This window comes from Phascolarctos cinereus, unplaced genomic scaffold, assembly GCF_003287225.1.
Source record: "Phascolarctos cinereus isolate Bilbo 61053 unplaced genomic scaffold, phaCin_HiC Scaffold_9;HRSCAF=440, whole genome shotgun sequence".
In the NCBI taxonomy this organism is placed as follows: Eukaryota; Metazoa; Chordata; class Mammalia; order Diprotodontia; family Phascolarctidae; genus Phascolarctos; species Phascolarctos cinereus.
Genome location: NW_027556402.1, coordinates 157,840,542 through 157,864,094, shown reverse-complemented (window position 1 = coordinate 157,864,094; position 23,553 = coordinate 157,840,542). Strand labels below are relative to the sequence as shown.

Genomic DNA, 23,553 nt, shown 5'->3' with positions numbered 1-23,553 from the left:
CATGATTCTTTTTATCACCCATGATTCTGATATCCTATTTTGAGAAGGGAAAAAACAAAAATCCCAACCCCTCTCAAACAGAATAATTTGATTCATATTTTCTTTCTACCTTGGATATGTGGGTTTCAAATGATAAGAATGATTGATAATTCATCTTTTTCATATGAAATTTTTTTTCTTTATTTCTATCTACATCCATGTGAACCTTTTCACTTTCTTGTTTTAGTTCTTCTATCTTCTTCAGGCTCTCCTCCCAACTTACATCAGGGTCAATGATTAGGCTTAGGTGGAGCATGGTTTCAATTCTGTCTTTATATGGGCCACTAGGTAGGTAGTGCAGTGTTAGACTTGAAGTGAGAAAGCCTTCCTCAGAATACTACTTCAGAAACTTATAAGCTGTGTAACTCTGGGCAAGTACCTTTCTTATCTGCAAAATAGGGACAATAAGAGTCCCTAACTCACAAGATTGCGGTGAAGATCAAATGAATTAATATGAGTAAAATGTTTTGTAACTACTAAAGTGCTATATCAATGCTAGCTATTATTATTGCTACTAATATTATTATTACTACTAATAGCTTCATCTCAATGTTGCCATTTTCAAATTAAATCACAATGAGATAAAAAACTTTTGTCATTTTCATTTTTCTCAAGCATTTGAAAGATGTGATCAATAGATATCTGGGTTAAAGTTCAAATGTTTTCTTTTGATTTATATAATAATTTTCAAGGATAACATATTGCCAGACTAGACATATTGGCTAGCCACAACTGTACTCTATTCTACTCTCTTTTATCTTTTCTTTCTCTTTTGCGTAATGTATACTCTTCCAATCAATTAACAAACATTTATTAAGCTCTATGCTAAATTCTGGAGATACAAACAAAAAGCAAAAATATTCCCTACCCTCAAAGTACTTACATTTTAATGGGAGCGAAAATATATAAATGAGAACCTACTTGAAAAATACAGAGTAGCTAGAGGATAACCTTAGGGAGAATGACCCTAATAGCTGAGGGAATCAAGAAAGGTTTTGCAGAGGAAGTGTTGTTGTTGTTTGTCCTTCATTGTGAAGAGGACAATGACATCAGGAGGGTGTTGTCTTCACTTGCAAGTGAATTGGACTTAAGTGAGGCAGAACTGTGCAAAGTCATCAGCCCCATTCTCTCATCCAGAGGAAGGAAGAGGAAGAAAGAAGGAAGTGTGAGATGGGTCTAAAATGAAGCAAGGTTATTCTAAGAGTTGGAGGCTGGAATGGAGCCGTGTGCCAGCCATGTTTTTTACCCCAGAAAATGTGAGTCATATGACGTCAAAATTGTCTCCTAGAAAACCTCTAGTTCATCTTGCTTGTTACTATTACTTTGTGCATCTGTAGATAGATAGCTGAGGCTATAAATTTTATTGCTAGCTCTGTTCTTGGATTTTGTCTCCTGTGAATTACTGGACAACATTACTGCTATTCTCCTTATGTTACCACTACTTGCTATGACATCTAGATTTTTACGTACATCTAGATAGCATTCTGCCACCTACTCCCTTTTCTGCTTAAAGCCCTTTTGATTAGATTGATAAGATTTCATGCAGATATATTTTCACTAGACCTTTTGGGCTGTATTTAATCTCTATGTGATCTTTCTTCTGGTTCTTCCTTGAGATCCACATTTTTAGGTTTTTAGGACTTTGGAAGAGGAAGAGGAGAAAAGGGGAAGAGAATAAGCATTTTCTAGGATGCCTATTATGTGCCAGGAACTGCGCTAAGGGCTTTTTACAAGTATTATCTCATTTGATCCTCACAACAATGCTATTATTATCGCCATTTAACAATTGAGGAAACTGAGGCAAACAGAGGTTAAGTGACTTGCCCAGGGTCACACAGCTAGTAGTGTGGCCTAATCTGAACTCAAGTTTTCCTGACTCCAGGTTACATGATGCCACATCACAATTTCTTAGAAGACAAGCATCAGTTTCTTCCTGGGAGGGGTCTCATTTTCCCCTCTCTGGAAAGAGCTTTATATCAGTTATTTAGTTCCATGTTCCATAGTTCTTCTTCTTTCCTTTCTTCTATATCTCATGTTTTTTCACCCAAACCTCTTGACACAGGTCAGGATTACTGTCTGCCTCCTCCTTCTTCTTTGTTTTTATTTTGAAACATCAGTTCTAATTTGTCAAGGCACATAATTCTTCTTGATGACCTGAAGAGAAAAGGTGTACTCAAGTACTTTTATCTTTTTCTAGGAGAGGCTCCCCTGAATTTAAGCTAAGTAAGATATCAGTTTAAGTAAAATATCAGATACGTGACCACGATAGAAAGACAAACATTATGGACTTCATTATGTACTTGCAATTCCCTGCAAAATTTTTCTTGCCCTTCATAGTTGCTGGATTGAAGTTCTCAGGGCTCCTTTATTCTTGTTGGTGGCTCTTAGGACCAACTTCCCCATGGTGAACTGGTGTTGCAAAAAGCCACCCTTTTTAGAGGCTCAATGTCTGGACGCTCCTTGAGAGAAGTTTTGAATCATTTATTTTGCTTTTTTTTTTTACCAAGGAAATAAGGTTCCTGCCAAAAATCCATTGCAACGTTTTTCATCTTTACTTTCTAAACATGGCACCCAGCACATAGCAGCTGTTTGGTAAATACTGGTTACATTGTTGAGTATAATCCATACTTCAGCTAAATCCTCTCAACTTTTCAGGAACTGCTAAATGTTTCTCAGTTTGACAAACAGTATATTGTAACGGAGAGAGTGCTGGATTTGGACTCAGTGGAGGCCTGTATGAAATCTCACCTCTGACACTCACTAGTTTCCTGATCATGGACATGAACTTAAGTTTCAATTTCCTCATTTGAAAAATGGGAATATTAACACTTCTACTTTCTAAGCCACAGAGTGGTTGTAAATTTGGTACTTTATATACCTTAATATACTATATGAGTTATTTATATTAATTAAGGATTATTCTGATCTGATTTTGGATAGAATTATCTGAGTTTCAAAAATCTATGCCCATTTCTTTTTAAAATATATAACATTGATCTAGGGGTTTTTTAAATGACTTAAATGTAACTACTTCAGTCTAGAATAGTGTTGATAGCTTATGTTTTGACTCCTCTTATGAAAAGTGATAGTTCTATAAAATACTAAAAAAGACAAAAAAGGAAAGAACCTAATAGAAAAAAAGATTTCTAAATTATCAGACATTTGCCTGTATAAAATACGTTTCTAAGAAACTTACAGTTACAATGCAGTATGGGAGATTATTTTTACATCCTGGACACAGTAGTTCACACTCAGGGAGAAGGAATTCACAAAATGGGCATGGTGTTGTTGTCTCTTCTGTCTCTGATGTATCTGGTCTCCTATTAAAAAAAATTAAAGGATAGTTTTAAAATTAATAATATACCTCATCTCTCCTAAAATTTGGTATAAGTAATGACTATATCTTTTAAAGAATACTAGCACTTCTTTAAAGAAAACTGTAGAAATTACATGTGAGTTTAGATATTACTTCCAGTTCTGATTTTCTGTTGTGCAATCTAGGTTGTACAAGTTACAACCTATCTGTTGTGCTTTCCCATTGTATATTATAACTCATCCAAAGGGTCATTGTGAAAGTTTTTAAATAACTGTATAGAAAAATATTATAGGAATTTTAAATTATTTACATTAATAGAAGTAAAACATGAAATTCTCCTTTATCATTGAAACTTCCTTCTACCTGTTTCAGTCCACTCAGCCATACAGAACTTGGTCTTTATTTTTAAAAAGATCTCTGTTCTTCTAGACCTTTCCAAACTCATATAAGTCTATCAAACTTTCTTCTAGTGTCAGTTGTCTCCCTACCCAGCAGAGATAACATGATTAGCTCTCTTAATGCTTTTTCCTAGCACTGCATAATCCCTAGGTCCCCATGACCTTCTGACATAACTCTTTGGGGTATATTCCTAGTAGTAAAATCCCTTAGATTAAAGAATATGAAGTTTAGTACCTTTTCTTACATAATTCCAAATTATTTTTCAGAACAAATAATCAGTTTATATCTCTTCCAAGAGTATATTTCTGTGCCTGACTTCCCACAGTCCCATACAACAATGACTAGTTCTATCCTCCATCATCTTTGCCAATTCAATGTTCATTTGTTTCAGCTTACTAATCAATTTTACAATTTTTAATGGTTTGAGGGTTATAATCTCACATCTTACCTCAGAGTTGTTTGAATTTATATTTTTCTTTTTTATTAAAATTGGAGCATTTTTCACATGACTGTTGATAATTTGCATTTCCTCTTTCAGAATTTGTTCATATTCTCTGACCATTTATCTATTGGGGAATAGTTTGTGATTTTATATATTTGTATCAACTCTCTATATATCTTGGATATTTAGGCTTTTATCAGAGAAGTTTGATGTAAATGTGTTTCCAACTCAATATCTCTTGTCCTAGGATTATAGGATCACAGATAATAACATTAGAAATCAAACAGGCCTAAAAAGTCATCTTATCCCTTATTCTGTGGATAAGGAAGCAGACCTGAGAGAGATTTAAGTAATCTGCCCAAGGTCATACACAGGTACTAAGAACCAGACCTGAGATTTGAACCCAAGTGTGCTGGCTCAAAATCCTGCTTTCTTTCCACCATAATATGCTTAGAGGTATTGATGTCATTTGTGAAAAAGTATTTTGATTTTATTTAATTCAAGTTGTCTATTTTGTCTTTTTTATTTCCCCTATTCCTTTTTTGGTTACGAATTTTTCCCTTAGCCATATTTCTGTAAGATAACTCCTTATATTTACTATAATATTTGTATGATGTGACCTTTGATATTTAGGTCATTTATCCATTTGGAAATTATTTTGTGCTAGTCTAAATCTATCTTGTGTCAAATTGTTTTCCAAGTTAATTAAAAGTTTTTGTTGAACAGGGAGAACTTTACCAAGTTATTTTTGTTCTTAGATTTATCAAATACTAGGCTATTGTGTTCATTTGCTTCAGTTTTACTAATCTGCTTTACAATTTTTTAACTAATACCAAATATTTTTGGTGGTTGCTACATTATATTGTTTACAGTTGATAAAATCAGAAATGCTTCATTGCTACTAATTTTTTACTTTGTATTTTTTGGTCTGGGCATATGGTTTCATCATCACCTTTCAGTGACAATGCATCCTCTACCAATGCAAATTAATAATTATTCTGCAATTTATAGTCTTAGAGAGTTGCTTGGGTCAGTGAGAGATTAAGTAACTTGCTCAGGGTCACATAGGCAAGATATTTTAGCAGTAGGACTTTTAAAAATTATTTCCTTTAAATTCTTGACCTTTTATTCCTCCAAAATAATTTTGATATTATAATGTCCTATATAATAATTCTTGGTAGATTAACACACACCAAATCTACAAATTAATTTAAGTAGTATCATCATTTTTATTATGTTAGCTAGCTGATCCAACCATGAATAAATCTCTCTCATTGCTTGTCTTTCTAAAAGAATATAAATTCACTGTGTGTTTTTGGTACATTAACTCCCAGATATGTATATATTTTACGGTTATTTTGAATATAATTTTCCCTATTATTTCTTCACGGTTTTTTGTTATAGCTGTATATAAATGCTAATGATTTTGTTGTTTTAATTTTCTAAGCTATTACTTTATACTGTAAAGGGAATGAGAGAAGTAACGACTGGTCAATCAGGGATCAGTGTCTAATACACGCACAATTATGTTCTGCCTGCTGTAGTATCTCTGTGGAGGCATAGTGAATTTGCTTCCCGAAATGAGTAATGGTGACTCTTTCCATCCCAGTTCAGAGTATGTACAGGTATCTTCTCTTTCAGTTCCACTTACTGATTGGCTAGGAAAAAACCTTTTAACTGGCTGCTGAGCTACAACTGAATATGTCTTTCTGTTGACTGCAGTTGATTGGCACCTGTTGCTGGTGTTGGTGAGCAAGCCCTGGGAGGTAGGCGCTATTATTTTAGATTTACATTATATCACATTTTACAGATGAGAAAACTGAAGTACAGGATGTCAAGGTGTTTAACCAAGATGATACAACTAGTAAGTTCATCCTATTGCCATCTCATTGCCAGCCCCCTCAGTGATAAGAGGAGCCATAGCTTAAGCACCTTGTGCTTGCCATCTTCTGCATTTCCATCTCAACATATCCCCTGAAGTCAGAATGCAAGGGGTCAGGCCAAGCTTCTTCAGTATCCAAGCTGCTGCCAAGACCTGTCGATTTTACCTTTGCAACATCACTAGAATACACCCCTTTTCTCTTCTGACACTGCTACCAGGCCAGTGCCGGATCTTATCACCTCTCATTAAGTCCCAACTAAAATTCCTTCTTTTACTAGACACCTTCTGCATTCTCTCTTAATTTGATTGCCTTCCCTTCGTTGATTATTTCCTATTTGTCCTGTATATAACTTAATTTTGTTTGTACATTGTCTCCACCCATTAATTTGCAAGATCCTTGAGGGGAGAAACTGTCTTTTGCCCCTTTTGATTGATTGAATACAAAAAGTTGGAATGGATGAACTCTCTCTATTCTAGTGGTGAACATGATGAGAGCCACTATAAACCTCTATCCCTTAACCCAGGTGTCAGTCAGCTGTGAATGAATGGTTCTACTTCAGCTCTGTCTCTGTTGTGTTTATTCTTTCCTGATCTTAGGTAAATAAGGACTAAAGATGGAATGGTCCCAGTTGAAAACTTCAAAGGGTCAGAAGAATCATCACAAACCCAACAATTAGAGGGTATAGCAGAGTCTATTGTAGCTAGAACAGCCAAGTTTGGTGAAAAGCCTGCCCTTAGCAACCTGATTAAGTTAGGCCATACTGACCTGGCAACTAAGACAAGTTTCCTGCTAGCAAGAACAGCTTTATCTATCAAGTTCACTCCCAGGAGTAAACTTGGTAGGGGGGACACTTTGAAGCAACTACTTGTGCTTATTTTCCCAGGAACTGTTTGAGTGTATAAAGGAGAGAACTAGGCAGTTTTTAGTACAATTTTCTTTAACATTGGTATTAATTGTCCTGTTCCCTTACACTAGCCTAAATGTCTCAAGAAATCCAAACTTATTTTCTTGGTATATGAAGGGCTTTCTCCTGGCTACCTCCAATATTTATTGTTTGAAATTAAAATACTGAAAAAAAAGAAATTAAAATACTGAAATTTTACCACTGTCTTTCTTGGGGTTTAAGTTAAACTTGTAATTTCTTTCAACATCCTGTGGATTCCGATTTTTCCCTCTGTTTCCAAATTTTCCTTATTATTTTCTTAGCTGTGGAATTTAGGCATGTCATTTCGTGGTGAATTTGTAGAAGACCTTTGATTTTTATATTATCCTTGTGCATTTTAATTTTTTCTTTTTGTGGGGTAATGGGGACAATAGGGGCTAAGTGACTTGCTAAGGTCACACAGCTAGTAAGTATCTGAGGCTGGATCCTCAGATCCTTCTGACATCAGGGCCGGTGCTCTATCCACTGGGCACCACCTAGCTGCCCTGTGTACTTTAATTTCAAAGTCAGTCTCTCTGACTTGTATCACTTTTTGACCTCAACCACTTGGATCGCATTTATACACTCTCCTCATGTCATTGTCTTCTGATTTTGTTCCATCAAACTTTCCCCCACATCTGTTATTTTCTTTTATTCATGCAAACTTTCCTTCAGTTAACTCACTCATTCCCAAGACTATAATTGTCACCTCTAAGATGCCCAAATTTTACTTCCAGATTTCATCTATCTTCCAAACTCTGGCTCCATACATTTACTTGTCTGCTAGACATTTTGAGCTGGATATCTCATATACAATTCTAATACTAATTCAGTATGTCAAAAACAATTCAACCCTTACCCCAAAAACTAGCTCACAGTGACTGCTAGAGGCAATTTACCCTGTAGCCACTAAACTCAACAAAAATATCCTAGAATTTTAGAGCCAGAAGAGGTACTAGAAATCATTGAGTCCAATCCTGTCATTTTTCAAATGAGAAAACTAAAGCCTTGGTTAAGATCACCTAATTAATGGCCAAAAAAAAAAAGCCAAGAGCCAAGATTGAAAACCCAGATTTCTTGACTCTCCACTACAATATTCTTTCTATCATACTATACCTCTCTCTTCTAGTGCATATATTTATATATCTCTATCTACAATACATATATAATGAAGATTAACCAGAAAAAATTCACCTGACCATTGCTTCTATCTTTTTTCTATATTTTATATCTATTTTATTGCGATATTCAGGCCTCATCAACATGGCTGCAAAACTGAAAGCTGAATTTTTCAAACCTGCTCGATGACATTCAATTACTGTTGAAGTCAGAATTGGCACAATATCTGCAATGCAAGTAGAAAACAGAAAAATTATGTTTCCTTATTTCATAACATAAAAGAACTAGGCTTAGCTAAATGAAGTAAGCTATAAAGCATGTCAATGTTCTTATTATAATGACAATTCAAAACTCTTTTTGAGATCTTCTTTAGCATAAACATTTATTAAGTGCCTACTATATGCCAGGCACTATGTCCTGGGGATAAAAAAAGAGGCAAAAGACAGTTTCTGCCTTTAAGGAGCTTACAAACTAATAGAGGGAGACAACAGGCAAACAAATATATACAAAGCAAGCTATATACAACATTAATTAACAGAGGAAAGGCATTGGAATTAAGAGATGTTCGGGAAGGCTTCCTGTAGAAGGTGGGATTTTAGTCGAGGAAGGAAGGAAGGTCTCCACACTGGAGTGGAGGGAGAGCATTCCAGACATGGGGGATAGGCATAGAAAATGCCCAGAGCCAAGAGATGGAATGTCTTGTTCATGGAACAGCCAGGAGGCCAGTGTCACTGAATCCAAGAATTTGTCACAGGGAGCAAGGTATAAGGAAACTGGAAAGGTAGTGGGGGGAGGGGGGGAAACGGCTAGGTTATGAAGGGCTTTGAATGCTAAACAGAGAATTTTTTATTTGACCCTGGAAGCAATAGAGAGCCATTAGAGTTTACTAAGGGGGCTAGTGAGGTGACATGGTCACACCTGTGCTTTAAGAAAATTACTTTAGTAACTGAATGAAGGATGAATTGGAGTGGGGAGAGACTTGGAGGCAAACTGATCCACTAGTAGGTTATTGCAGAAATCTAGGCATGAGGTGATGAGGTCCTGTATTAGAGTGGTGGCTGTGTCAGAGGATAGAAAGGGTGTGCAGATTTGGAAGATGTATGGGGCAGGATGAGAAATAGTGAGGAATCCAGGGTGACTCCTAGGCTGTGAGACTGAGAGAGTGGTTTTGCCCGCTACAGTACAGGGGAAGGTAGGAGAGGAGAATGGCTTAGGAGGAAAGATAATGAGTTCATTTTGGGCTTATTGAGTTTAAGATGTATCTTGCCCATCTAGTTCGAGATGTCTGATAGGCAGCTGAAGAAGGGAGATTGGAGGTCAGCAGAGATCAGAGCAGGAAAGGTAGATCTGAGAATCATCAACATAGAGAAGGCAAGTAAATCCATGGGAGCTGAAGAGATCACCAAAGGAAGTAGTAGAAAGGGAGAAGAGAAGAGGAGAAGAGAAAGAAAGACAAGACAAGACAAGATGAGAGGTGAGGGTCCAGAACAGAACCCTGAGGGATAGCTACAGTTACAGGGCATGACCACTGAGGATATTTCACAATAATACATCCTAATTGATCTATTCTTACTTCTCTATACACTAACCTACTAACCCACACTTCCAGTTGTCTAATAAACATTTTGCTGATTTATTCATTTGTTCAACAAAATGTATTTAGTGCTTACTATATGCAAAGCATTGTGCTAAGTACTCCATGGTCCCTGCTCAAAGACTTTACAAATGTCCCGCTAGCACCCTAAAGGTAATAGATTTAAAACTAAATTCACCATCTGTCAATCATACTACCATTCTCCTAGACCAAGACTATAAAGCTGGATTTGACATCATTAACTCCATCCTCTCCTTTATTGCAATATTTAACCAGCTGCCAAATATTGTGGTTAAATTTCTAACAAATTCAAATTCAATAAACATTTATTAAGTGCCTACAATGTATAAATCATTATGCTGGCTTCTGAGAAAGATATATAAACAAATCAAGACAATGAAATCCCCACCCTTAAGGAGTTTAGTCTTAGGATCATTGATTAAAGCTAGAAGAGACTTTAAAGGCCATGGAGTCCAATGCTCTCATTTTATAAATGACGTAACTATGGCACCATAGGATTAAGAGACTTGCCCAGAGTCACAGAGCTAGTATGTGAGACTCTCCTAGGGGAGTTAAGATAAATATACAAATAGCATACTAAAACATATTTGCATAAAAATATAAACAATTAAGAGTTCCAAAGAGAGAGAAGCTATTTTTGATGGCTATGTGGATCACAACAAAATGTGGCAAGTCCTCAAAGAGATGGTAGTACCAGATCATCTTACTCATCTCCTAAGGAACCTGAATGTGGCCCAACAAGCAACAATTAAAACTGTACATAGAACCAACAATCAGTTTAATATTGGGAAAGGAGTACAACAAGGCTGTATATTGTCACATTATTTATTTAATTTGAGTGCAGAGTACATAATGTGAAATGCCAAGCTGGATGAATCAAAAGCAGAATTAAAGATGCTGGGAGAAATATCAACAACCCTAGCTATGCAGATGACACCACTCTTGACAAGGGTGAAAGAGGAGAGTGTAAAAGCTGGCTTGAAGCTTAACAGAAAAAAACTAAGATCTTGGCAACTGGTCCCATCACTTCCTGACAAATAAGGGAAAAGAAATAGAAGCAGTGTCAAATTTTATATTTTGGGGCTCAAAGATCAGTGCAGATGACGACTGCATCCATGAAATTAAAAAACACTCCTTGAAAGGAAAGCAAATCTGGACAGGATATTAAAAAGCAGAGATATCACCTTGCCAGTAAAAATCCATACAGTCAAAGCTATTATTTTCCAATAGCAATGTGTGGCTGAAAGAGTTGGACTATAAGAAAAGCTGGAGAAGACTTAATAAGAGTCTCTTGGACAGCAAAGAAATCAAATTAAAGAAATTAATTCAGGCTACTCACTAGAAGGTCAAATATTGAAGATGAAGCTTAAATACTTTGGCCACATAATGAGAAGACAGGACTCATTTGGAAAGATCTTGATGTTGGGAAAGATTGAAGGCAAAAGGAAAAAGAAATGGAGAGGATGAGATGGATAGATAACACCATGGAAACAACAAACATCAACTTGGACAGACTTTGAGAGATAGTGGAGGATAAAAAGCCTGGAGTATTATGGTCAATGGGGTCACAAAGAGTCAGACACAACTGAATGACTGAAAACAACAATAAAGGTAAAGAATCAGATAATCTAACAAAAGAATTGAAAGACAGGTAATATTTCAAGAGGTGGAGATGGTAAGAAAAGGCTTAGAGAATAGCATGAGCAAAATCACTGAATCATGAAAACCTGGGATGGTTGTTCATGGAACAGTGAATCACACAATTTGACTGAAGTGTAGCTATGTGAAAGGGAATAGTGTGGATAAAGATTAAAAAGTTGGAAAGGAGGCAAATTGTAAAGGATCTTGAATTTTAGGATAGTATTATATACGCTATTGATGTGGGCAAGGTGGGGAGATGGGTAAGGGTGCTAAAAAAATTTAATACTATCAAATATGCACATAATAAAGATTAGCCTAGCATCAGCATGACAGATGGATGAACGGGGGAAAGGGGTAGATGGAAGAGAATGGAGATAGGAAAATATAATCACTCTCACATCTATCTCTTCCATTTCTGTAATTACCACTTTAGTTCAGGCTCTTATCACCCCATTCCTGGACTAATTCAATATCCTTTTTTCCCCTTTCCAATTAATCATGCATGCCCAAAGACAGATTAGTTTTTCTTTTTTTTCAGATTTGTCTTTCTAAAGCACTTTTTGATTTTTCATATCTCTGCTAAAAATTCTTCCATTACTTCCCAAACAAAGTCCAATCACTTTAACCTGGTACTTAAAGAGTTCTATAACTTGACCCCCATATACCTTTTCCAACTTCATTACTCATTATTTTCATACAAACTTTACATTCCATCCACGATGATTTACTGCTATTCTCAGAAAATGTCATACACTTAGATCCATATTTTCTAATTTTACCAATTTTATTCATGTTATTCTCTTTGCCTACAATGGCCTCTCTTAGGATTTCTTCTTACTGAAATTCTCCTTAACATTCAAGGGTCAATTCACATGTTCCCTGTTCCTTAAAACCTTCCCTGAACATCCCTGTAGTGAGTGATCTCTTCTTCCTCTGAAAATTGGTGCTTTATATATATCATTCATATGACTTTATATTGCACATGTTTTACTTCCCTATGAGATTTTAAACTCCTCGAGGGTAGGAGCCTTATTCTGTATCTTCCCTTTCCCCACCCCATACCTAGTGCTCAGAATAATGTATTATATGTAAAAGGCAACCAAATGTTAAGCAAAGGAATGATTAGATAATTTTCACAACACACACACACACAGAATGACATCTGGTAAAGAAGACAATGTATTTAGCACTTACGTGATGGGAATTTGCTGATGTTATTGGAGACACGAATAAGCATACGTGCTCCCTTTAAGTGATCTCCACGTTTAACATGAATCTGAAATAAATGAAATATTCTAGTCTATTAGACTGTTACCATATATATGAAATACATTTTAAAAGTTTTTATTGTCACAGATTAGTGCTTAAAACAAATATATACCGAAAAAAAATTTTAAATTCTATTTATAAGAATACAGAGTGGCAACAGTTTTGGGAATATAGTTTCAAGCAAACATTATTCAGGAGTAGATAATCAGAAATACTTGCAGCACAATTAAATCAGCCATGATTTTGTACAGAGACTCTCATATATTAAAGATTTTATAATCAACTATGGGGTAACTCTACCAATATATTATAAGAACTATTCAGGCCCTTTCTAAAGTATCATTTGAGTTCCCAGTTCCCCAAATTGAATAAGATAAAAGAAACTTAAATTAAAGGGTTCACAGAAGAGTCATAAATACAATTAAAGGGTCAGGAGAAAAAATCAAACAATATAATCCTGCTCCATAAGCCAACTAACAGATAATTCCATTTTAACCTGACTTCATCATTAGAGGTTCACAGCTGGCTGTAAGTGTAGGTCAGTGTCCAAGTTAGTCTGAAGATCTGCTACATCTCCTATGGATGCCTTTTGCTTATGTTCTTCCCTGTGCTTGGAAACTCATTCCACTGTCTCCAAACACCCACTTCCACCTATGGAAACTCTATCCCCCATCAAGAATTACATCAAATGTTACCTCCTCTATAAAGCCTTCCCTATCCTGTCCAGCATAAAATGACCCTTACTTCTTAAGAAAGCAATTTGTATTTCCCTTAGGCAAAATTATGTTCTATGTCATATTTTATAGTTTTTGTATCTATCCTACTAAATTGTAAGTTTAATAAGGGTGAGGACTGTGTCTTAATTATCTTTTTATCTTTCCTAGCACCTTACAGAGTGCTCTTCAGGTGATAGGCTATGTATGGAATGGAACTGAATTGTCCTTAGCCCGTTCCTAAGCTAAAGAAATATCAAGTTACTTTAGACATTATAAAATACTTAGGAGTCTACCTACTGAAACAAGCCCAGGAACTATATCAATACAATTACAAAACACTTTTCACACAAATAAAGTCAGATCTAAATAATTGGAAAAATATCAGTTGCTCATGGGTAGGCCAAGCTACTATAATAAAAATGACAATTCTACCTAAGCTAACTTACTTATTCAGTGACATACCAATCAAACTACCAAAAAGTTATTTTACAGAGCTAGAAAAAATAATAGCAATACTCATTGGGAATAACAAAAGGTCCAGAATATCAAGGGAACTAATGAAAAGAAATGCAGGAGAAGGTGGCCTAGCCATCCCAGATCTTAAATTATATTATAAAGCAGCAATCATCAAACCACTTGGTATTGGCTAAGAAACAGAGTAGTGGATCAGTGGAATAGGTTAGGTATGCAAGACACAGCAGTCAATGACTATACTAGTCTACTATTTGATAAACCTAAAGATTCCAGCTTCTGGGATAAGAACTCACTCTTTGACGAAAACTGCTAGGATAACTGGAAAAAAGTATGGCAGAAACTAGGTATAGACCAAAATCTTATACCACATACCAAAATAAAGTCAAAATGAGTTCATGATTTAAATGTAAAAGGCTGATACTATAAGCAAACTGGAAGAGTAAGGAATAGTTTACCTGTCAGATTTATGGAGAACTGAGGAATTTATGACTAAACAGGATATAGAGGACATTATGAAATGCAAAATGGATAATTTTGTTTACATCAAATTGAAAAGATTTTGCAAAAACAAAGGCAATGCAACCAAGATTAGGAGGGAAGGAGAAAACTGAGAAAGAATGTTTACAACCAGTGTGTCTGATAAAGGCCTAATTTCTAAAATACACAGAGAATTAAGTCAAATTTATAAGAATACAAGTCATTCCCCAGTTGATAAGTGGTCAAAGGATATGAAAAAGCAGTTCTCAGATGAAGAAATTAAAGCCATCTGTAGTCATATGAAAAAATGCCCTAAATCACTATTGATCAAAGAAACGCAAATCAACACAACTCTGACTTTAGAAAAACCTGGAAAGACTTGTATGAACTGATGCTGAATGAAGTGAGCAGAACCAGGAGAATGTTGTACACAGCAATAGCCACGTTGTTCAATGACTAACTTTGATAGACTTAGCCCTTCTCAGCAATGTAAGGACCGAAGACATATCCAAAAGTCTCATGATGGAAAATGCTATCCACATCCAAAGAAAGACCTATGGAGTTTGAATGCAGATCGAAGCATACTATTTGCTATTTTTCTCTTCTATTGTGTTTTGTTTCCTCTTTCTGGTGGTTCCTCCTATTGGTTCTAATTCTTCCTTACAACATCACTAATGTGAAAATATGTTTAATAGGAATGTATATGTATAGCCTATATCAGATTGTGCACCATCTTGTGGAGGGAGGGGGAGAAGGAGAAAAATTTTAAACTCAAAAGCTTATGGAAGTGATTGTTGATAAATCAAAATAAATTAATAAAATTTCTTAAAAATAAAGTTACTGAAGAGTAAAAAAAGAAATATCAAGAACAAGGATTGTTCTGAGGTTCATATGTTATTGGGCTTACTTTGAGGATTTGGGTTCTCTCTGGAGCACACTGGAGCCATTTTTTTATGCATTAAGTTTTCCATGTTTCAAAAAATACATGACATAATAGAGAAAATTTCTCAATTTTTAAATGGAGGTGTTTCATATTCTTTTTAATTTTGCCTCCACATTTTACAATATATGAATCTGAACCATGGAAAAGAAAAAATTCCACTGAACCCCTTTCCCTTCTCACTTATTTGAACAAAGAATAAACTGTCCATAGAATCATAGATTTAGCGTGGGAAGGGATCTTAGATGTCATCTAGTTAAACTGCAACTTCTGAGACCATTGACTAACAGGGTTCTAAGTGATTAAAATTCCCTTGAGGACACTGTCAGAGTCAGATGAGAACTATCAGTCTCATCTCTTTATTGTTACCCAGAGAAAATCCACTACCTACTCATTATATACGCTCAGAGAAAGCTACTTTGGAGATGGTGTATCACATATGAGTCTGCTTAGTAATCAATGTCACAGATAATAAAACTCTGCATGTTTTTTTTTATTTTTTGTCTTTCTAAAAAGTTACATTTCCATTTAGTATATGTTTTCAGTGGATATTAAATAAGTATTAATTGATGATAATAATGGATTTTTATAGGGACAGTGATTGGAACCATAGTTTCAGGCATATAGGACAAAGGTCATTAGTTCTACTTCATCCCTTCAGTGTAGCTAAGTTTCAGGATAATCTGTATGGACCTGTAATATTAACCAAAAGCATGATGGAAACTGAAAGGAATTTATACCACCTCAACACAAACATAAAAAAAAAAAGTGGGATAATTCCCACAGAGAGAGAAGTAATTAAAAAAAAAAACTTGCCAAGTAACTCTTTGCTGCCAAGTTACAGGTGTAGAAAAAAAAAAAACATTGCCCTTGGAGTGAGAGGCTGTGGGTTGAAATCTCACTTTTGATATTAACTATATTACTTTGAAGAAGTCACTTAACTTCCCTGAGCCTCAGTTTCCTCACATGTAAAATGAAGCTATTGGACTAGATGCCCTGTAAAGTTCCTTTGAGCTCTCACCCTATGATGCTATTATCATCTGACTTTAGAGCTGAAATAGCCCTGAGGCTCCAAACTGGCTCACAAAAAGGCTGAAAACATTCCATGAAAAAGAAGTTGCCCAGCAACAACGACTGAATGGAGAAACTGCAGATGGTAGTAGCAGCAAAACAACCCAGAAGTTGTCACTGCCAGCTCCTCAGGGAAGCAATGAGTGACAGATCTGGAGGCAGAAGGTTGTTCCATCCAAGATACAACCCTGCTAATGTGAGTTGTCAGGGTAACAGGAGCTATTTCTCCCATTAGAGACATGGGAATCTTTGAGATTGTTTGCCCCTCTATGCTTGGAGTGGATGTTTTCCTTGTCAGTTACACTATATTCTGTCTCATTAAATACCTTTGCTCTGGTAAAAGGGAAACATCAAATGGGGCTTATGAGCTATGGTTTAGAATAGAGTATCAAGGAGGACAATAAACCTAGGTATAACCCAGGTTCAGGGTGCCATGTTGAGAGGACCCCAGGATACATTCACTGGAGTATATATTAGTTTGCACTGTGGAGGCAGTGGAGAATATAAAAATATATGGACCCTGTTGTTTTCAATATGATAATAAATATAATAAATGACAAGTCTATAAAGGGAGCATAAAATATGTTTAAGGTATATACATTATGCAACATGTTCAACAAAATTTTTAATGGCTGAGAATAAATATACAAATAGAATTCAGTTATGGATATCTAAGACATTTAATGTTTATGTTTTATTAAAATGTGGAAGTCACAAATTTCCAACTAAATTACCTTCACTAAAATATAGCTGTGCAGAATCATAAGGTTTGTGGCCATCTCAGATGGGATTTTAATTTTCTGGTTTCTCAGTTCTGCATACATACTGAAGAGAACATCATGGGCATTTCGATAATTTCCTAGAAAATAGTTTGCACTATATGTAATTATTAAAAGTCACAAAATAGCAAAATATAAAGTTCAAATCTAGGACTTAGTTAACATTCAAGAAAATTGGTATAATCTCAGCAGCTAAACACAAAATTTCTTCAATTTTGAATAAAAATGAGGTGTCCTTTATAAAACATGTAACCAATAAAATCTCATCTCTTTATTATTAGATATTTAGTACAACAAGTATGTCTCACTCATTAAGATTTAATAATTAATTCCCATATAAATTTTCACGCACAAAAAAAATTTAAAGCAAAGTGAATCACAGAGTTTAGAATTGGAAAGGATCTCAGAGGTTTCATAGTCCAACCTAGATCAGAAAGGGATCCCACTATACCCTATCTAGTGGTCACCTAGATTCTGCTTGGGTATCTCCAGCAAGGGAAGGATCCCATCATCTCCCAAAACAGCCCATTCCACTTTTTGACAGCTGTAATTGTTAGGAAACTTTTTTCTAAAATCAAGCCTAAATTCTTCTCTTTGCTACTTCCACCCATTGCTTCTGGTCCCTGTGGGATCAAGTAGAATGTCTAATCAGGTTTTTTTCCCAAATGAATGCCCTTTAAATACTTAAACATATCTATCATATCCCCTTCTTTTCTGCATCTTCTCTTCACTATGCTAAACATCTCTAGTGCCTTCAGCCAACACTCAAATAGTATGGACTTGAAGCTCTTTACCATCCTGGTCATCCTCTCCAGCTTGTCAGTATGCTCTCTAAACTGTGGTGCCCACAACTGAATACAATTCTCCATATGTGGTCTGACCAGGGCAGAGGGCAGCAAAAGTATTATTACTGGAAGCTACACCTCTCTTAATGTAGCCCAATATCAAATTAGCTTTTTGGACTGCCACATTTCACCATAAACTCTGAGCCTGCTGAAAAAAAAAATTTTTTTAAAGACTAACTTATTTAACCATACCTTCCCCATTTTATACTTAAGAATTTAACTTATTTGAACCCCAGTGTAAAACTTCACTTTTTTCCTATTAAATTTCATCTTATTAGATTTGGCCTAGTGCTCTAACCTATCAAGATCTTTTTGGACCCTGACTCTGTTTATCGAGTGTGTTAGCTCTCTCTCTCCCAGCTTCTAGCATCTGCAGATTTGATAGGCCTGCCACATGAACCTTCATCCAATTCAATGAAGAAATGTTAAACAGCTTAGGGCCAATCACAAGTCTCTGAGGCACTCAACTAAAGACCTCTTGCATACATTCTAATGGAGGAGATAATATGTAAATAGATAGGCACATACAAGATAGAAACAGAGTATGGAGGGGTATAGAGTATAAGAAGACAAGACAGAAAGGAACCAGGTTGTGAAGAGCTTTAAATGCCAAAGAGAGGACTTCATATTTTATTCTAGAGGTAACAGGCAGCCATTGGGGGTTTTTTCAATGGAAAGGGGTCACGTGGGCAGATCTATACTTTAGGAAAATCACTTTAGAATCTGAGAAAGCAATTAGAATATTATTGCAATAATCTAGACCAGAAATGATGAGCCCCTGTACTAGGTTCACAGCTGACTGAGTAGAGAAAAGAAGAAGTATATGCAAGATGTTATGAAAGTAGAACAAACAAGATTTAGCAAGTGATTGAATATATGGGGTGAATGAAAGTGAGGAATCAAAGGTGACACTGAGGTTGCAAACTTGGGTTACTAGGAGGTTGGTGGTACCCTCAACAGTAACAGGGAGATTTGGAAGAAAGGACAATTGGGATGGGGGGGGCAGGAATTAATTTTATTGTAGACATGTTTGAGATACCTACACAACATCAGCTGATGAAGAATACTAAGGGGATCAGTGATTGATATATATATAGATCTAGGAATCATCTGCACAGAGATAACTAAACACATGGGAGCTAATCAGAGCACTGACAGAGCGTAAATAGAATGGGGCTCAGGACTGAGTCTTAAGGGACACTCACAGTTAGTAGGCATGACATTGATGACAAACCAGCAAAGAAGACTGAGAAGGAATGGTTAAACAGGTAGAAGAATCAAGATAGAGCAATGTCGTGAAAACCCAAAGGTGAAAGATTGTTCAGGAGAAGAGGATGATCAATATTGTCAAAAGCTTCAGACAGATCAAAAATAATAAGGACTGAGAAAAAGCCATTATGTTTGGCAACTAAGAGACCATTAATAACTTTGGAGAGAACAGTTTCAGTTGAATGATGATGTCAGATGCAATATTATAAAGGGTTTAGAAGACAGGGAAAAGATAGAAAGCTGAAACACAGTATAAATGACTTTTTTCAAGGAGCTTAGCTGAGAAAAGAAGGTAAGATATAGTATAATAGTTAGCAGGCATGGTAATGAGAATACTAGCACCCCATGGTGCCACACCAAGGCTGGCAAGAAAAGTCTGAACTCTTGAGAGCTAGAAGAATGGTCTCTAGAATCCCTCTCTGATAAGGACAGCTCTTTACTCAAAGCCACCACATTCAGCAAATAAAAGTCAGGCAGTGCCTCTGGGCTAAGATTAAATTTTTCATTTCTGACCAGAGATCAAAGCCTTCTATTATAGATATCTAATTTAGGGTTCAACAGCTTGCAGACTTCCAAGATCCTTTTTGACTGAGCTACAAATGAATTTGAGTCAGAAGAATAGATTTCCACCAACTTAAGCAGATCCTTTTATTGATTATATATATATATATATATATATATATATATATATATATATATACACATATAATATACATACATAAACACACAACGACTGAGTATTTTTGGTGATGTATTTTAGCCATCAAAAACTCAAATTTCCCCATGCTAAAATCTAGATAAATTACATCTCTAGTCTTTCCCTGCTCTATTAGTTTTGTAACTCTGCCCATAAAAAGGAAATAAGGTTAGTCTGGTGTGACCAGCTATTCTCAATGAAGCTATGCTGGCTTGTTATAATCATAGCTCCCTTTTCTATGTGTTCTCTGACCATCTCATTAACAATCTATTTTAGAATTTCCAAGGAATCAAATTCAAACTCACTGGTTTTATTTTTAAATTTTGTTTTGTTTTACTTATTGAGTCTATGATTTAATTTGTGTAGGGAGCACCTGGTAAGGAATTTTCTCTGCCAATGCAGATCAACACCACTTCTGAAACTTAATAGCCTTGGGTGCTAAAAGGTTAAGCAATTTTCTCAAAGTCTCAGAGTCAGTATATGTCAGAGGGACCAGAACTCAAGTTTTTGTGACTTTAAAGACAGCTCTCTATCCACTACACTGTGCTTCTTCTGTTGATATAGATTACAAACTGTTTTTATTTTTAAAAAATCAGGAAAACTGATAAATTTGCTCTTCTCCTGTACTATAGTACATTTCTCATTTTCCAAATTTAAATTCAACATGTCCAAAGCAGAATTTGGTATCTTTCTCCAAAAAAATTCTCCTTCCAAACTTCCCCTATTTCTGTTGAAGGCACCACCATCCTTCAAGTCTCCCAGGTTTTTAACTGTGGTATTATTATCTTTGAATCCTCAGTCTCCTTCACCCCACATAGCCAATCAGTTAGCAAATCTTGCAATTTGAACCTCTACGATTTCTACCTCTAATATCTTTTGCATGTATCCTTTCTCCTACTCACACAGAATACTGGATCCTTTTGAGCAAAGATTGTTTCAGTCTTTGTGTTTGCATGCTTAACATTTAGTACAGTGCTTTGCAAATAGTAGGCAGTTAATAAATATTGGTTGAATGATTCACTGATTGATATTTCATATGTGGATAACATGATAAGCAAGCATATCTGCTAGGTTTCTCATTAATTAGGGATATAGTTCATCTGAAGAAGTGACCAGAACTCATAAAAGTAACTGGATATTTTATTACTTGGATATCAACTTCCTGTTAGCTATTTTAGCCATTTCCAGTATAAAAAAATCACTTTATTGGGCAATAAAGACAGAAACAAAATAAGAATTGAGCAGCTTTACCTTCTCTCTACTATCTATCCTCATTGTTCCCTCCACCATGAGCAGTAGTTCTGTCCCTTCTTTGAACCTCCTCCTTCCCCCAATATTAGCTGCTCCAAGAAACTCAAACCCTTTTTGGTTGTCCTTCGCTTCCCTCACCAGCCTCAGCTCATTCTGAGCTTTAGTAGTCCTGACACCATTTTTAAAGGACCATGTCATGCTCTACATTTATTCTTTGTTATTTGCCCTTAACGCTACACATTGCGTGCATCTTTTAAAAATCTAAGTTATTCAGTGAATTCCCAGTGCATCCACATTCACATAATTCTTGTTTTCCCTACTAATAAGAATTGTTTCCCCATTATGAAATGCGAAATGGTAATTCTAATTACAATAAATTGAAGAGTTTTTGCACAAACAAAGCCAATGCAACCAAGATTAGGAGGGAAACAAAAAACTGGGAAAGAATCTTTATAACCAGTATCTCTGATAAGGCTTCATTTCTAAAACATATAGAGAATTAAGTCAAATTTATAAGAATACAAGTCATTCCCCAATTGATAAATGGTCAAAGGATATGAACAGGTAGTTCTCAGATGAAGAAATTAAAACCATCTATAGTCATATGAAAAAATGTTCTAAATCACTATTGATTAGAAAAATGCATATCAAAACAACTCTGAGGTACCATCAGATTGGACAACATGGCAAAACAGGTAAATGATAAATGTTGGAGAAGATGTGGGAAAACTGGAACACTAACGCATTGTTGGTAGAGTTATGAAATGATCCAACCATTCTGGAGAGCAATTTGGAACTATGCCCAAAGGGCTACCCTTTGACCCAGCAATAGCACTTTTAGGACTGTATCCCAAAGAGACCATACAAATGGGAAAAGGAATCACAAGTACAAAAATATTTATAGCAGCTCTTTTTCTGGTGGCAAAGAATTGGAAATTGAGGGGATGCCCATCAATTGGGGAATGGCTGAACAAGTTGTGGTATATGAATGTGATGGAATACTATTGTGCTATAAGAAATGATGAGCAAGCTGACTTCAACCTGGAAAGACTTGTATGGACTGATGCTAAGTGAAGTGAACAGAACCAGAAGAATGTTGTACACAGCAACAGCCACGTTGTGCAGTGATTAACTTTGATAGACTTAGCTCTTCTCAGCAATGCAAGGATCAAAGACATCTCCAAAAGTCTCATGATGGAAAATGCTATCCATATCCAAAGAAAGAACTATGGAGTTTGAATGCAGATCAAAGCATACTATTTTCTATTTTTTTCTTCTGTTTTTTTTGTTTCCTCTTTCTGGTGATTCCTCCTATTGGTTCTAATTCTTCCTTACAACATCACTAATGTGAAAATATGTTTAATAGGAATCTATACTTATAGCCTATATCCAATTGCATGGCATCTTGGGGAGGGAGGGAGAAAAATTTAACTCAAAATCTTATGGAAGTGATTGTTGATAAATCAAAATAAATAAATAAATAAATAAATAAATAAAAGAATTGTTTCCCTTTCTGTCTTCATAATTTCATTCTTCAAAGTTTCCTATCCTTCCTGGGCTTCTCCTGTACAACTTTAGTGTGTGGGACCCAAATGGTTCTGGAGAAGAAATTGAGGCTAGTGACCTTGCACGGCCCTCCCTCACTCAAATCAAAGTCAATTACAAGTCATGTCATCATCTCCCTGATGTCATGGCCCTCTTCAAGAATGAAGGACAAACACAAATAATAACTGCTTCTCTTTTTGGCCAGCAACCATGAGGGTCTTCCCCCTCCCAGTTTGATTTTTTTTTATTAAAGGGGCCATCTCTTGGCTCACTTCTTGAAGAGGTCTGTTCACTGAATGGGCGTTACTTCACTCAAAGTGAGAACCTGAAAAGACCTTAGCTTAAAAGGGCCAGGGTCGCCCATTGCGTCCTGGGCCATCTCCAGTCATCCTGATGAATATCTGGCCACTGGACCCAGATGGCTCTGGAGGAGAAAGTGAGGCTGGTGACCTTACACAGCCCTCCCTCATTCAAATCAAAATCAATTGTGAGTCACATCATCATCTCCCTGATGTCATGGTTCTCTTTGAGAACGAAGAACAAACACAAACAAATAGTCCATGGGATCCTACATATCCTTTCTTTGAACCATCTGAAATATACTTTCCCAAAATTATGGACCATATCAGACAGGCTAGCTTACCTGTCTTCTTTCACAAATTCTAGGAAGGAATGGTTAATTCCTCCCAATGTCTCCATAATTTCTATCCCAGCAACCAGTTCTTCCTTGTTAATGAGAATCAGATCTCTACCTTTTAAAGGATGGAATTATCTTTAAGTCCAGAAACCATTAGCTACACTGCTTTTGACAGGAAGAGAATTCTAGCAGTTATTTATATAACTC

The 23,553-nt window shown here is 35.9% G+C and overlaps 1 protein-coding gene across 1 annotated transcript in view; it reads right to left on the bottom strand.

Annotated features, from left to right (window-relative positions):
• LOC110211898 (WD repeat-containing protein 19-like) overlaps positions 1-23,553 on the bottom strand; it is a 180,673-nt gene that overhangs the window by 14,592 nt on the left and 142,528 nt on the right. Inside the window, exons 31-34 of the mRNA XM_020991511.2 lie at positions 17,058-17,182; positions 12,571-12,652; positions 8,196-8,346; positions 3,236-3,359 (exon numbers count right to left, since the gene is read on the bottom strand). Coding sequence (XP_020847170.1) covers positions 3,236-3,359; positions 8,196-8,346; positions 12,571-12,652; positions 17,058-17,182 — 482 coding nt within the window. The remainder of the gene's footprint in view (positions 1-3,235; positions 3,360-8,195; positions 8,347-12,570; positions 12,653-17,057; positions 17,183-23,553) is intronic.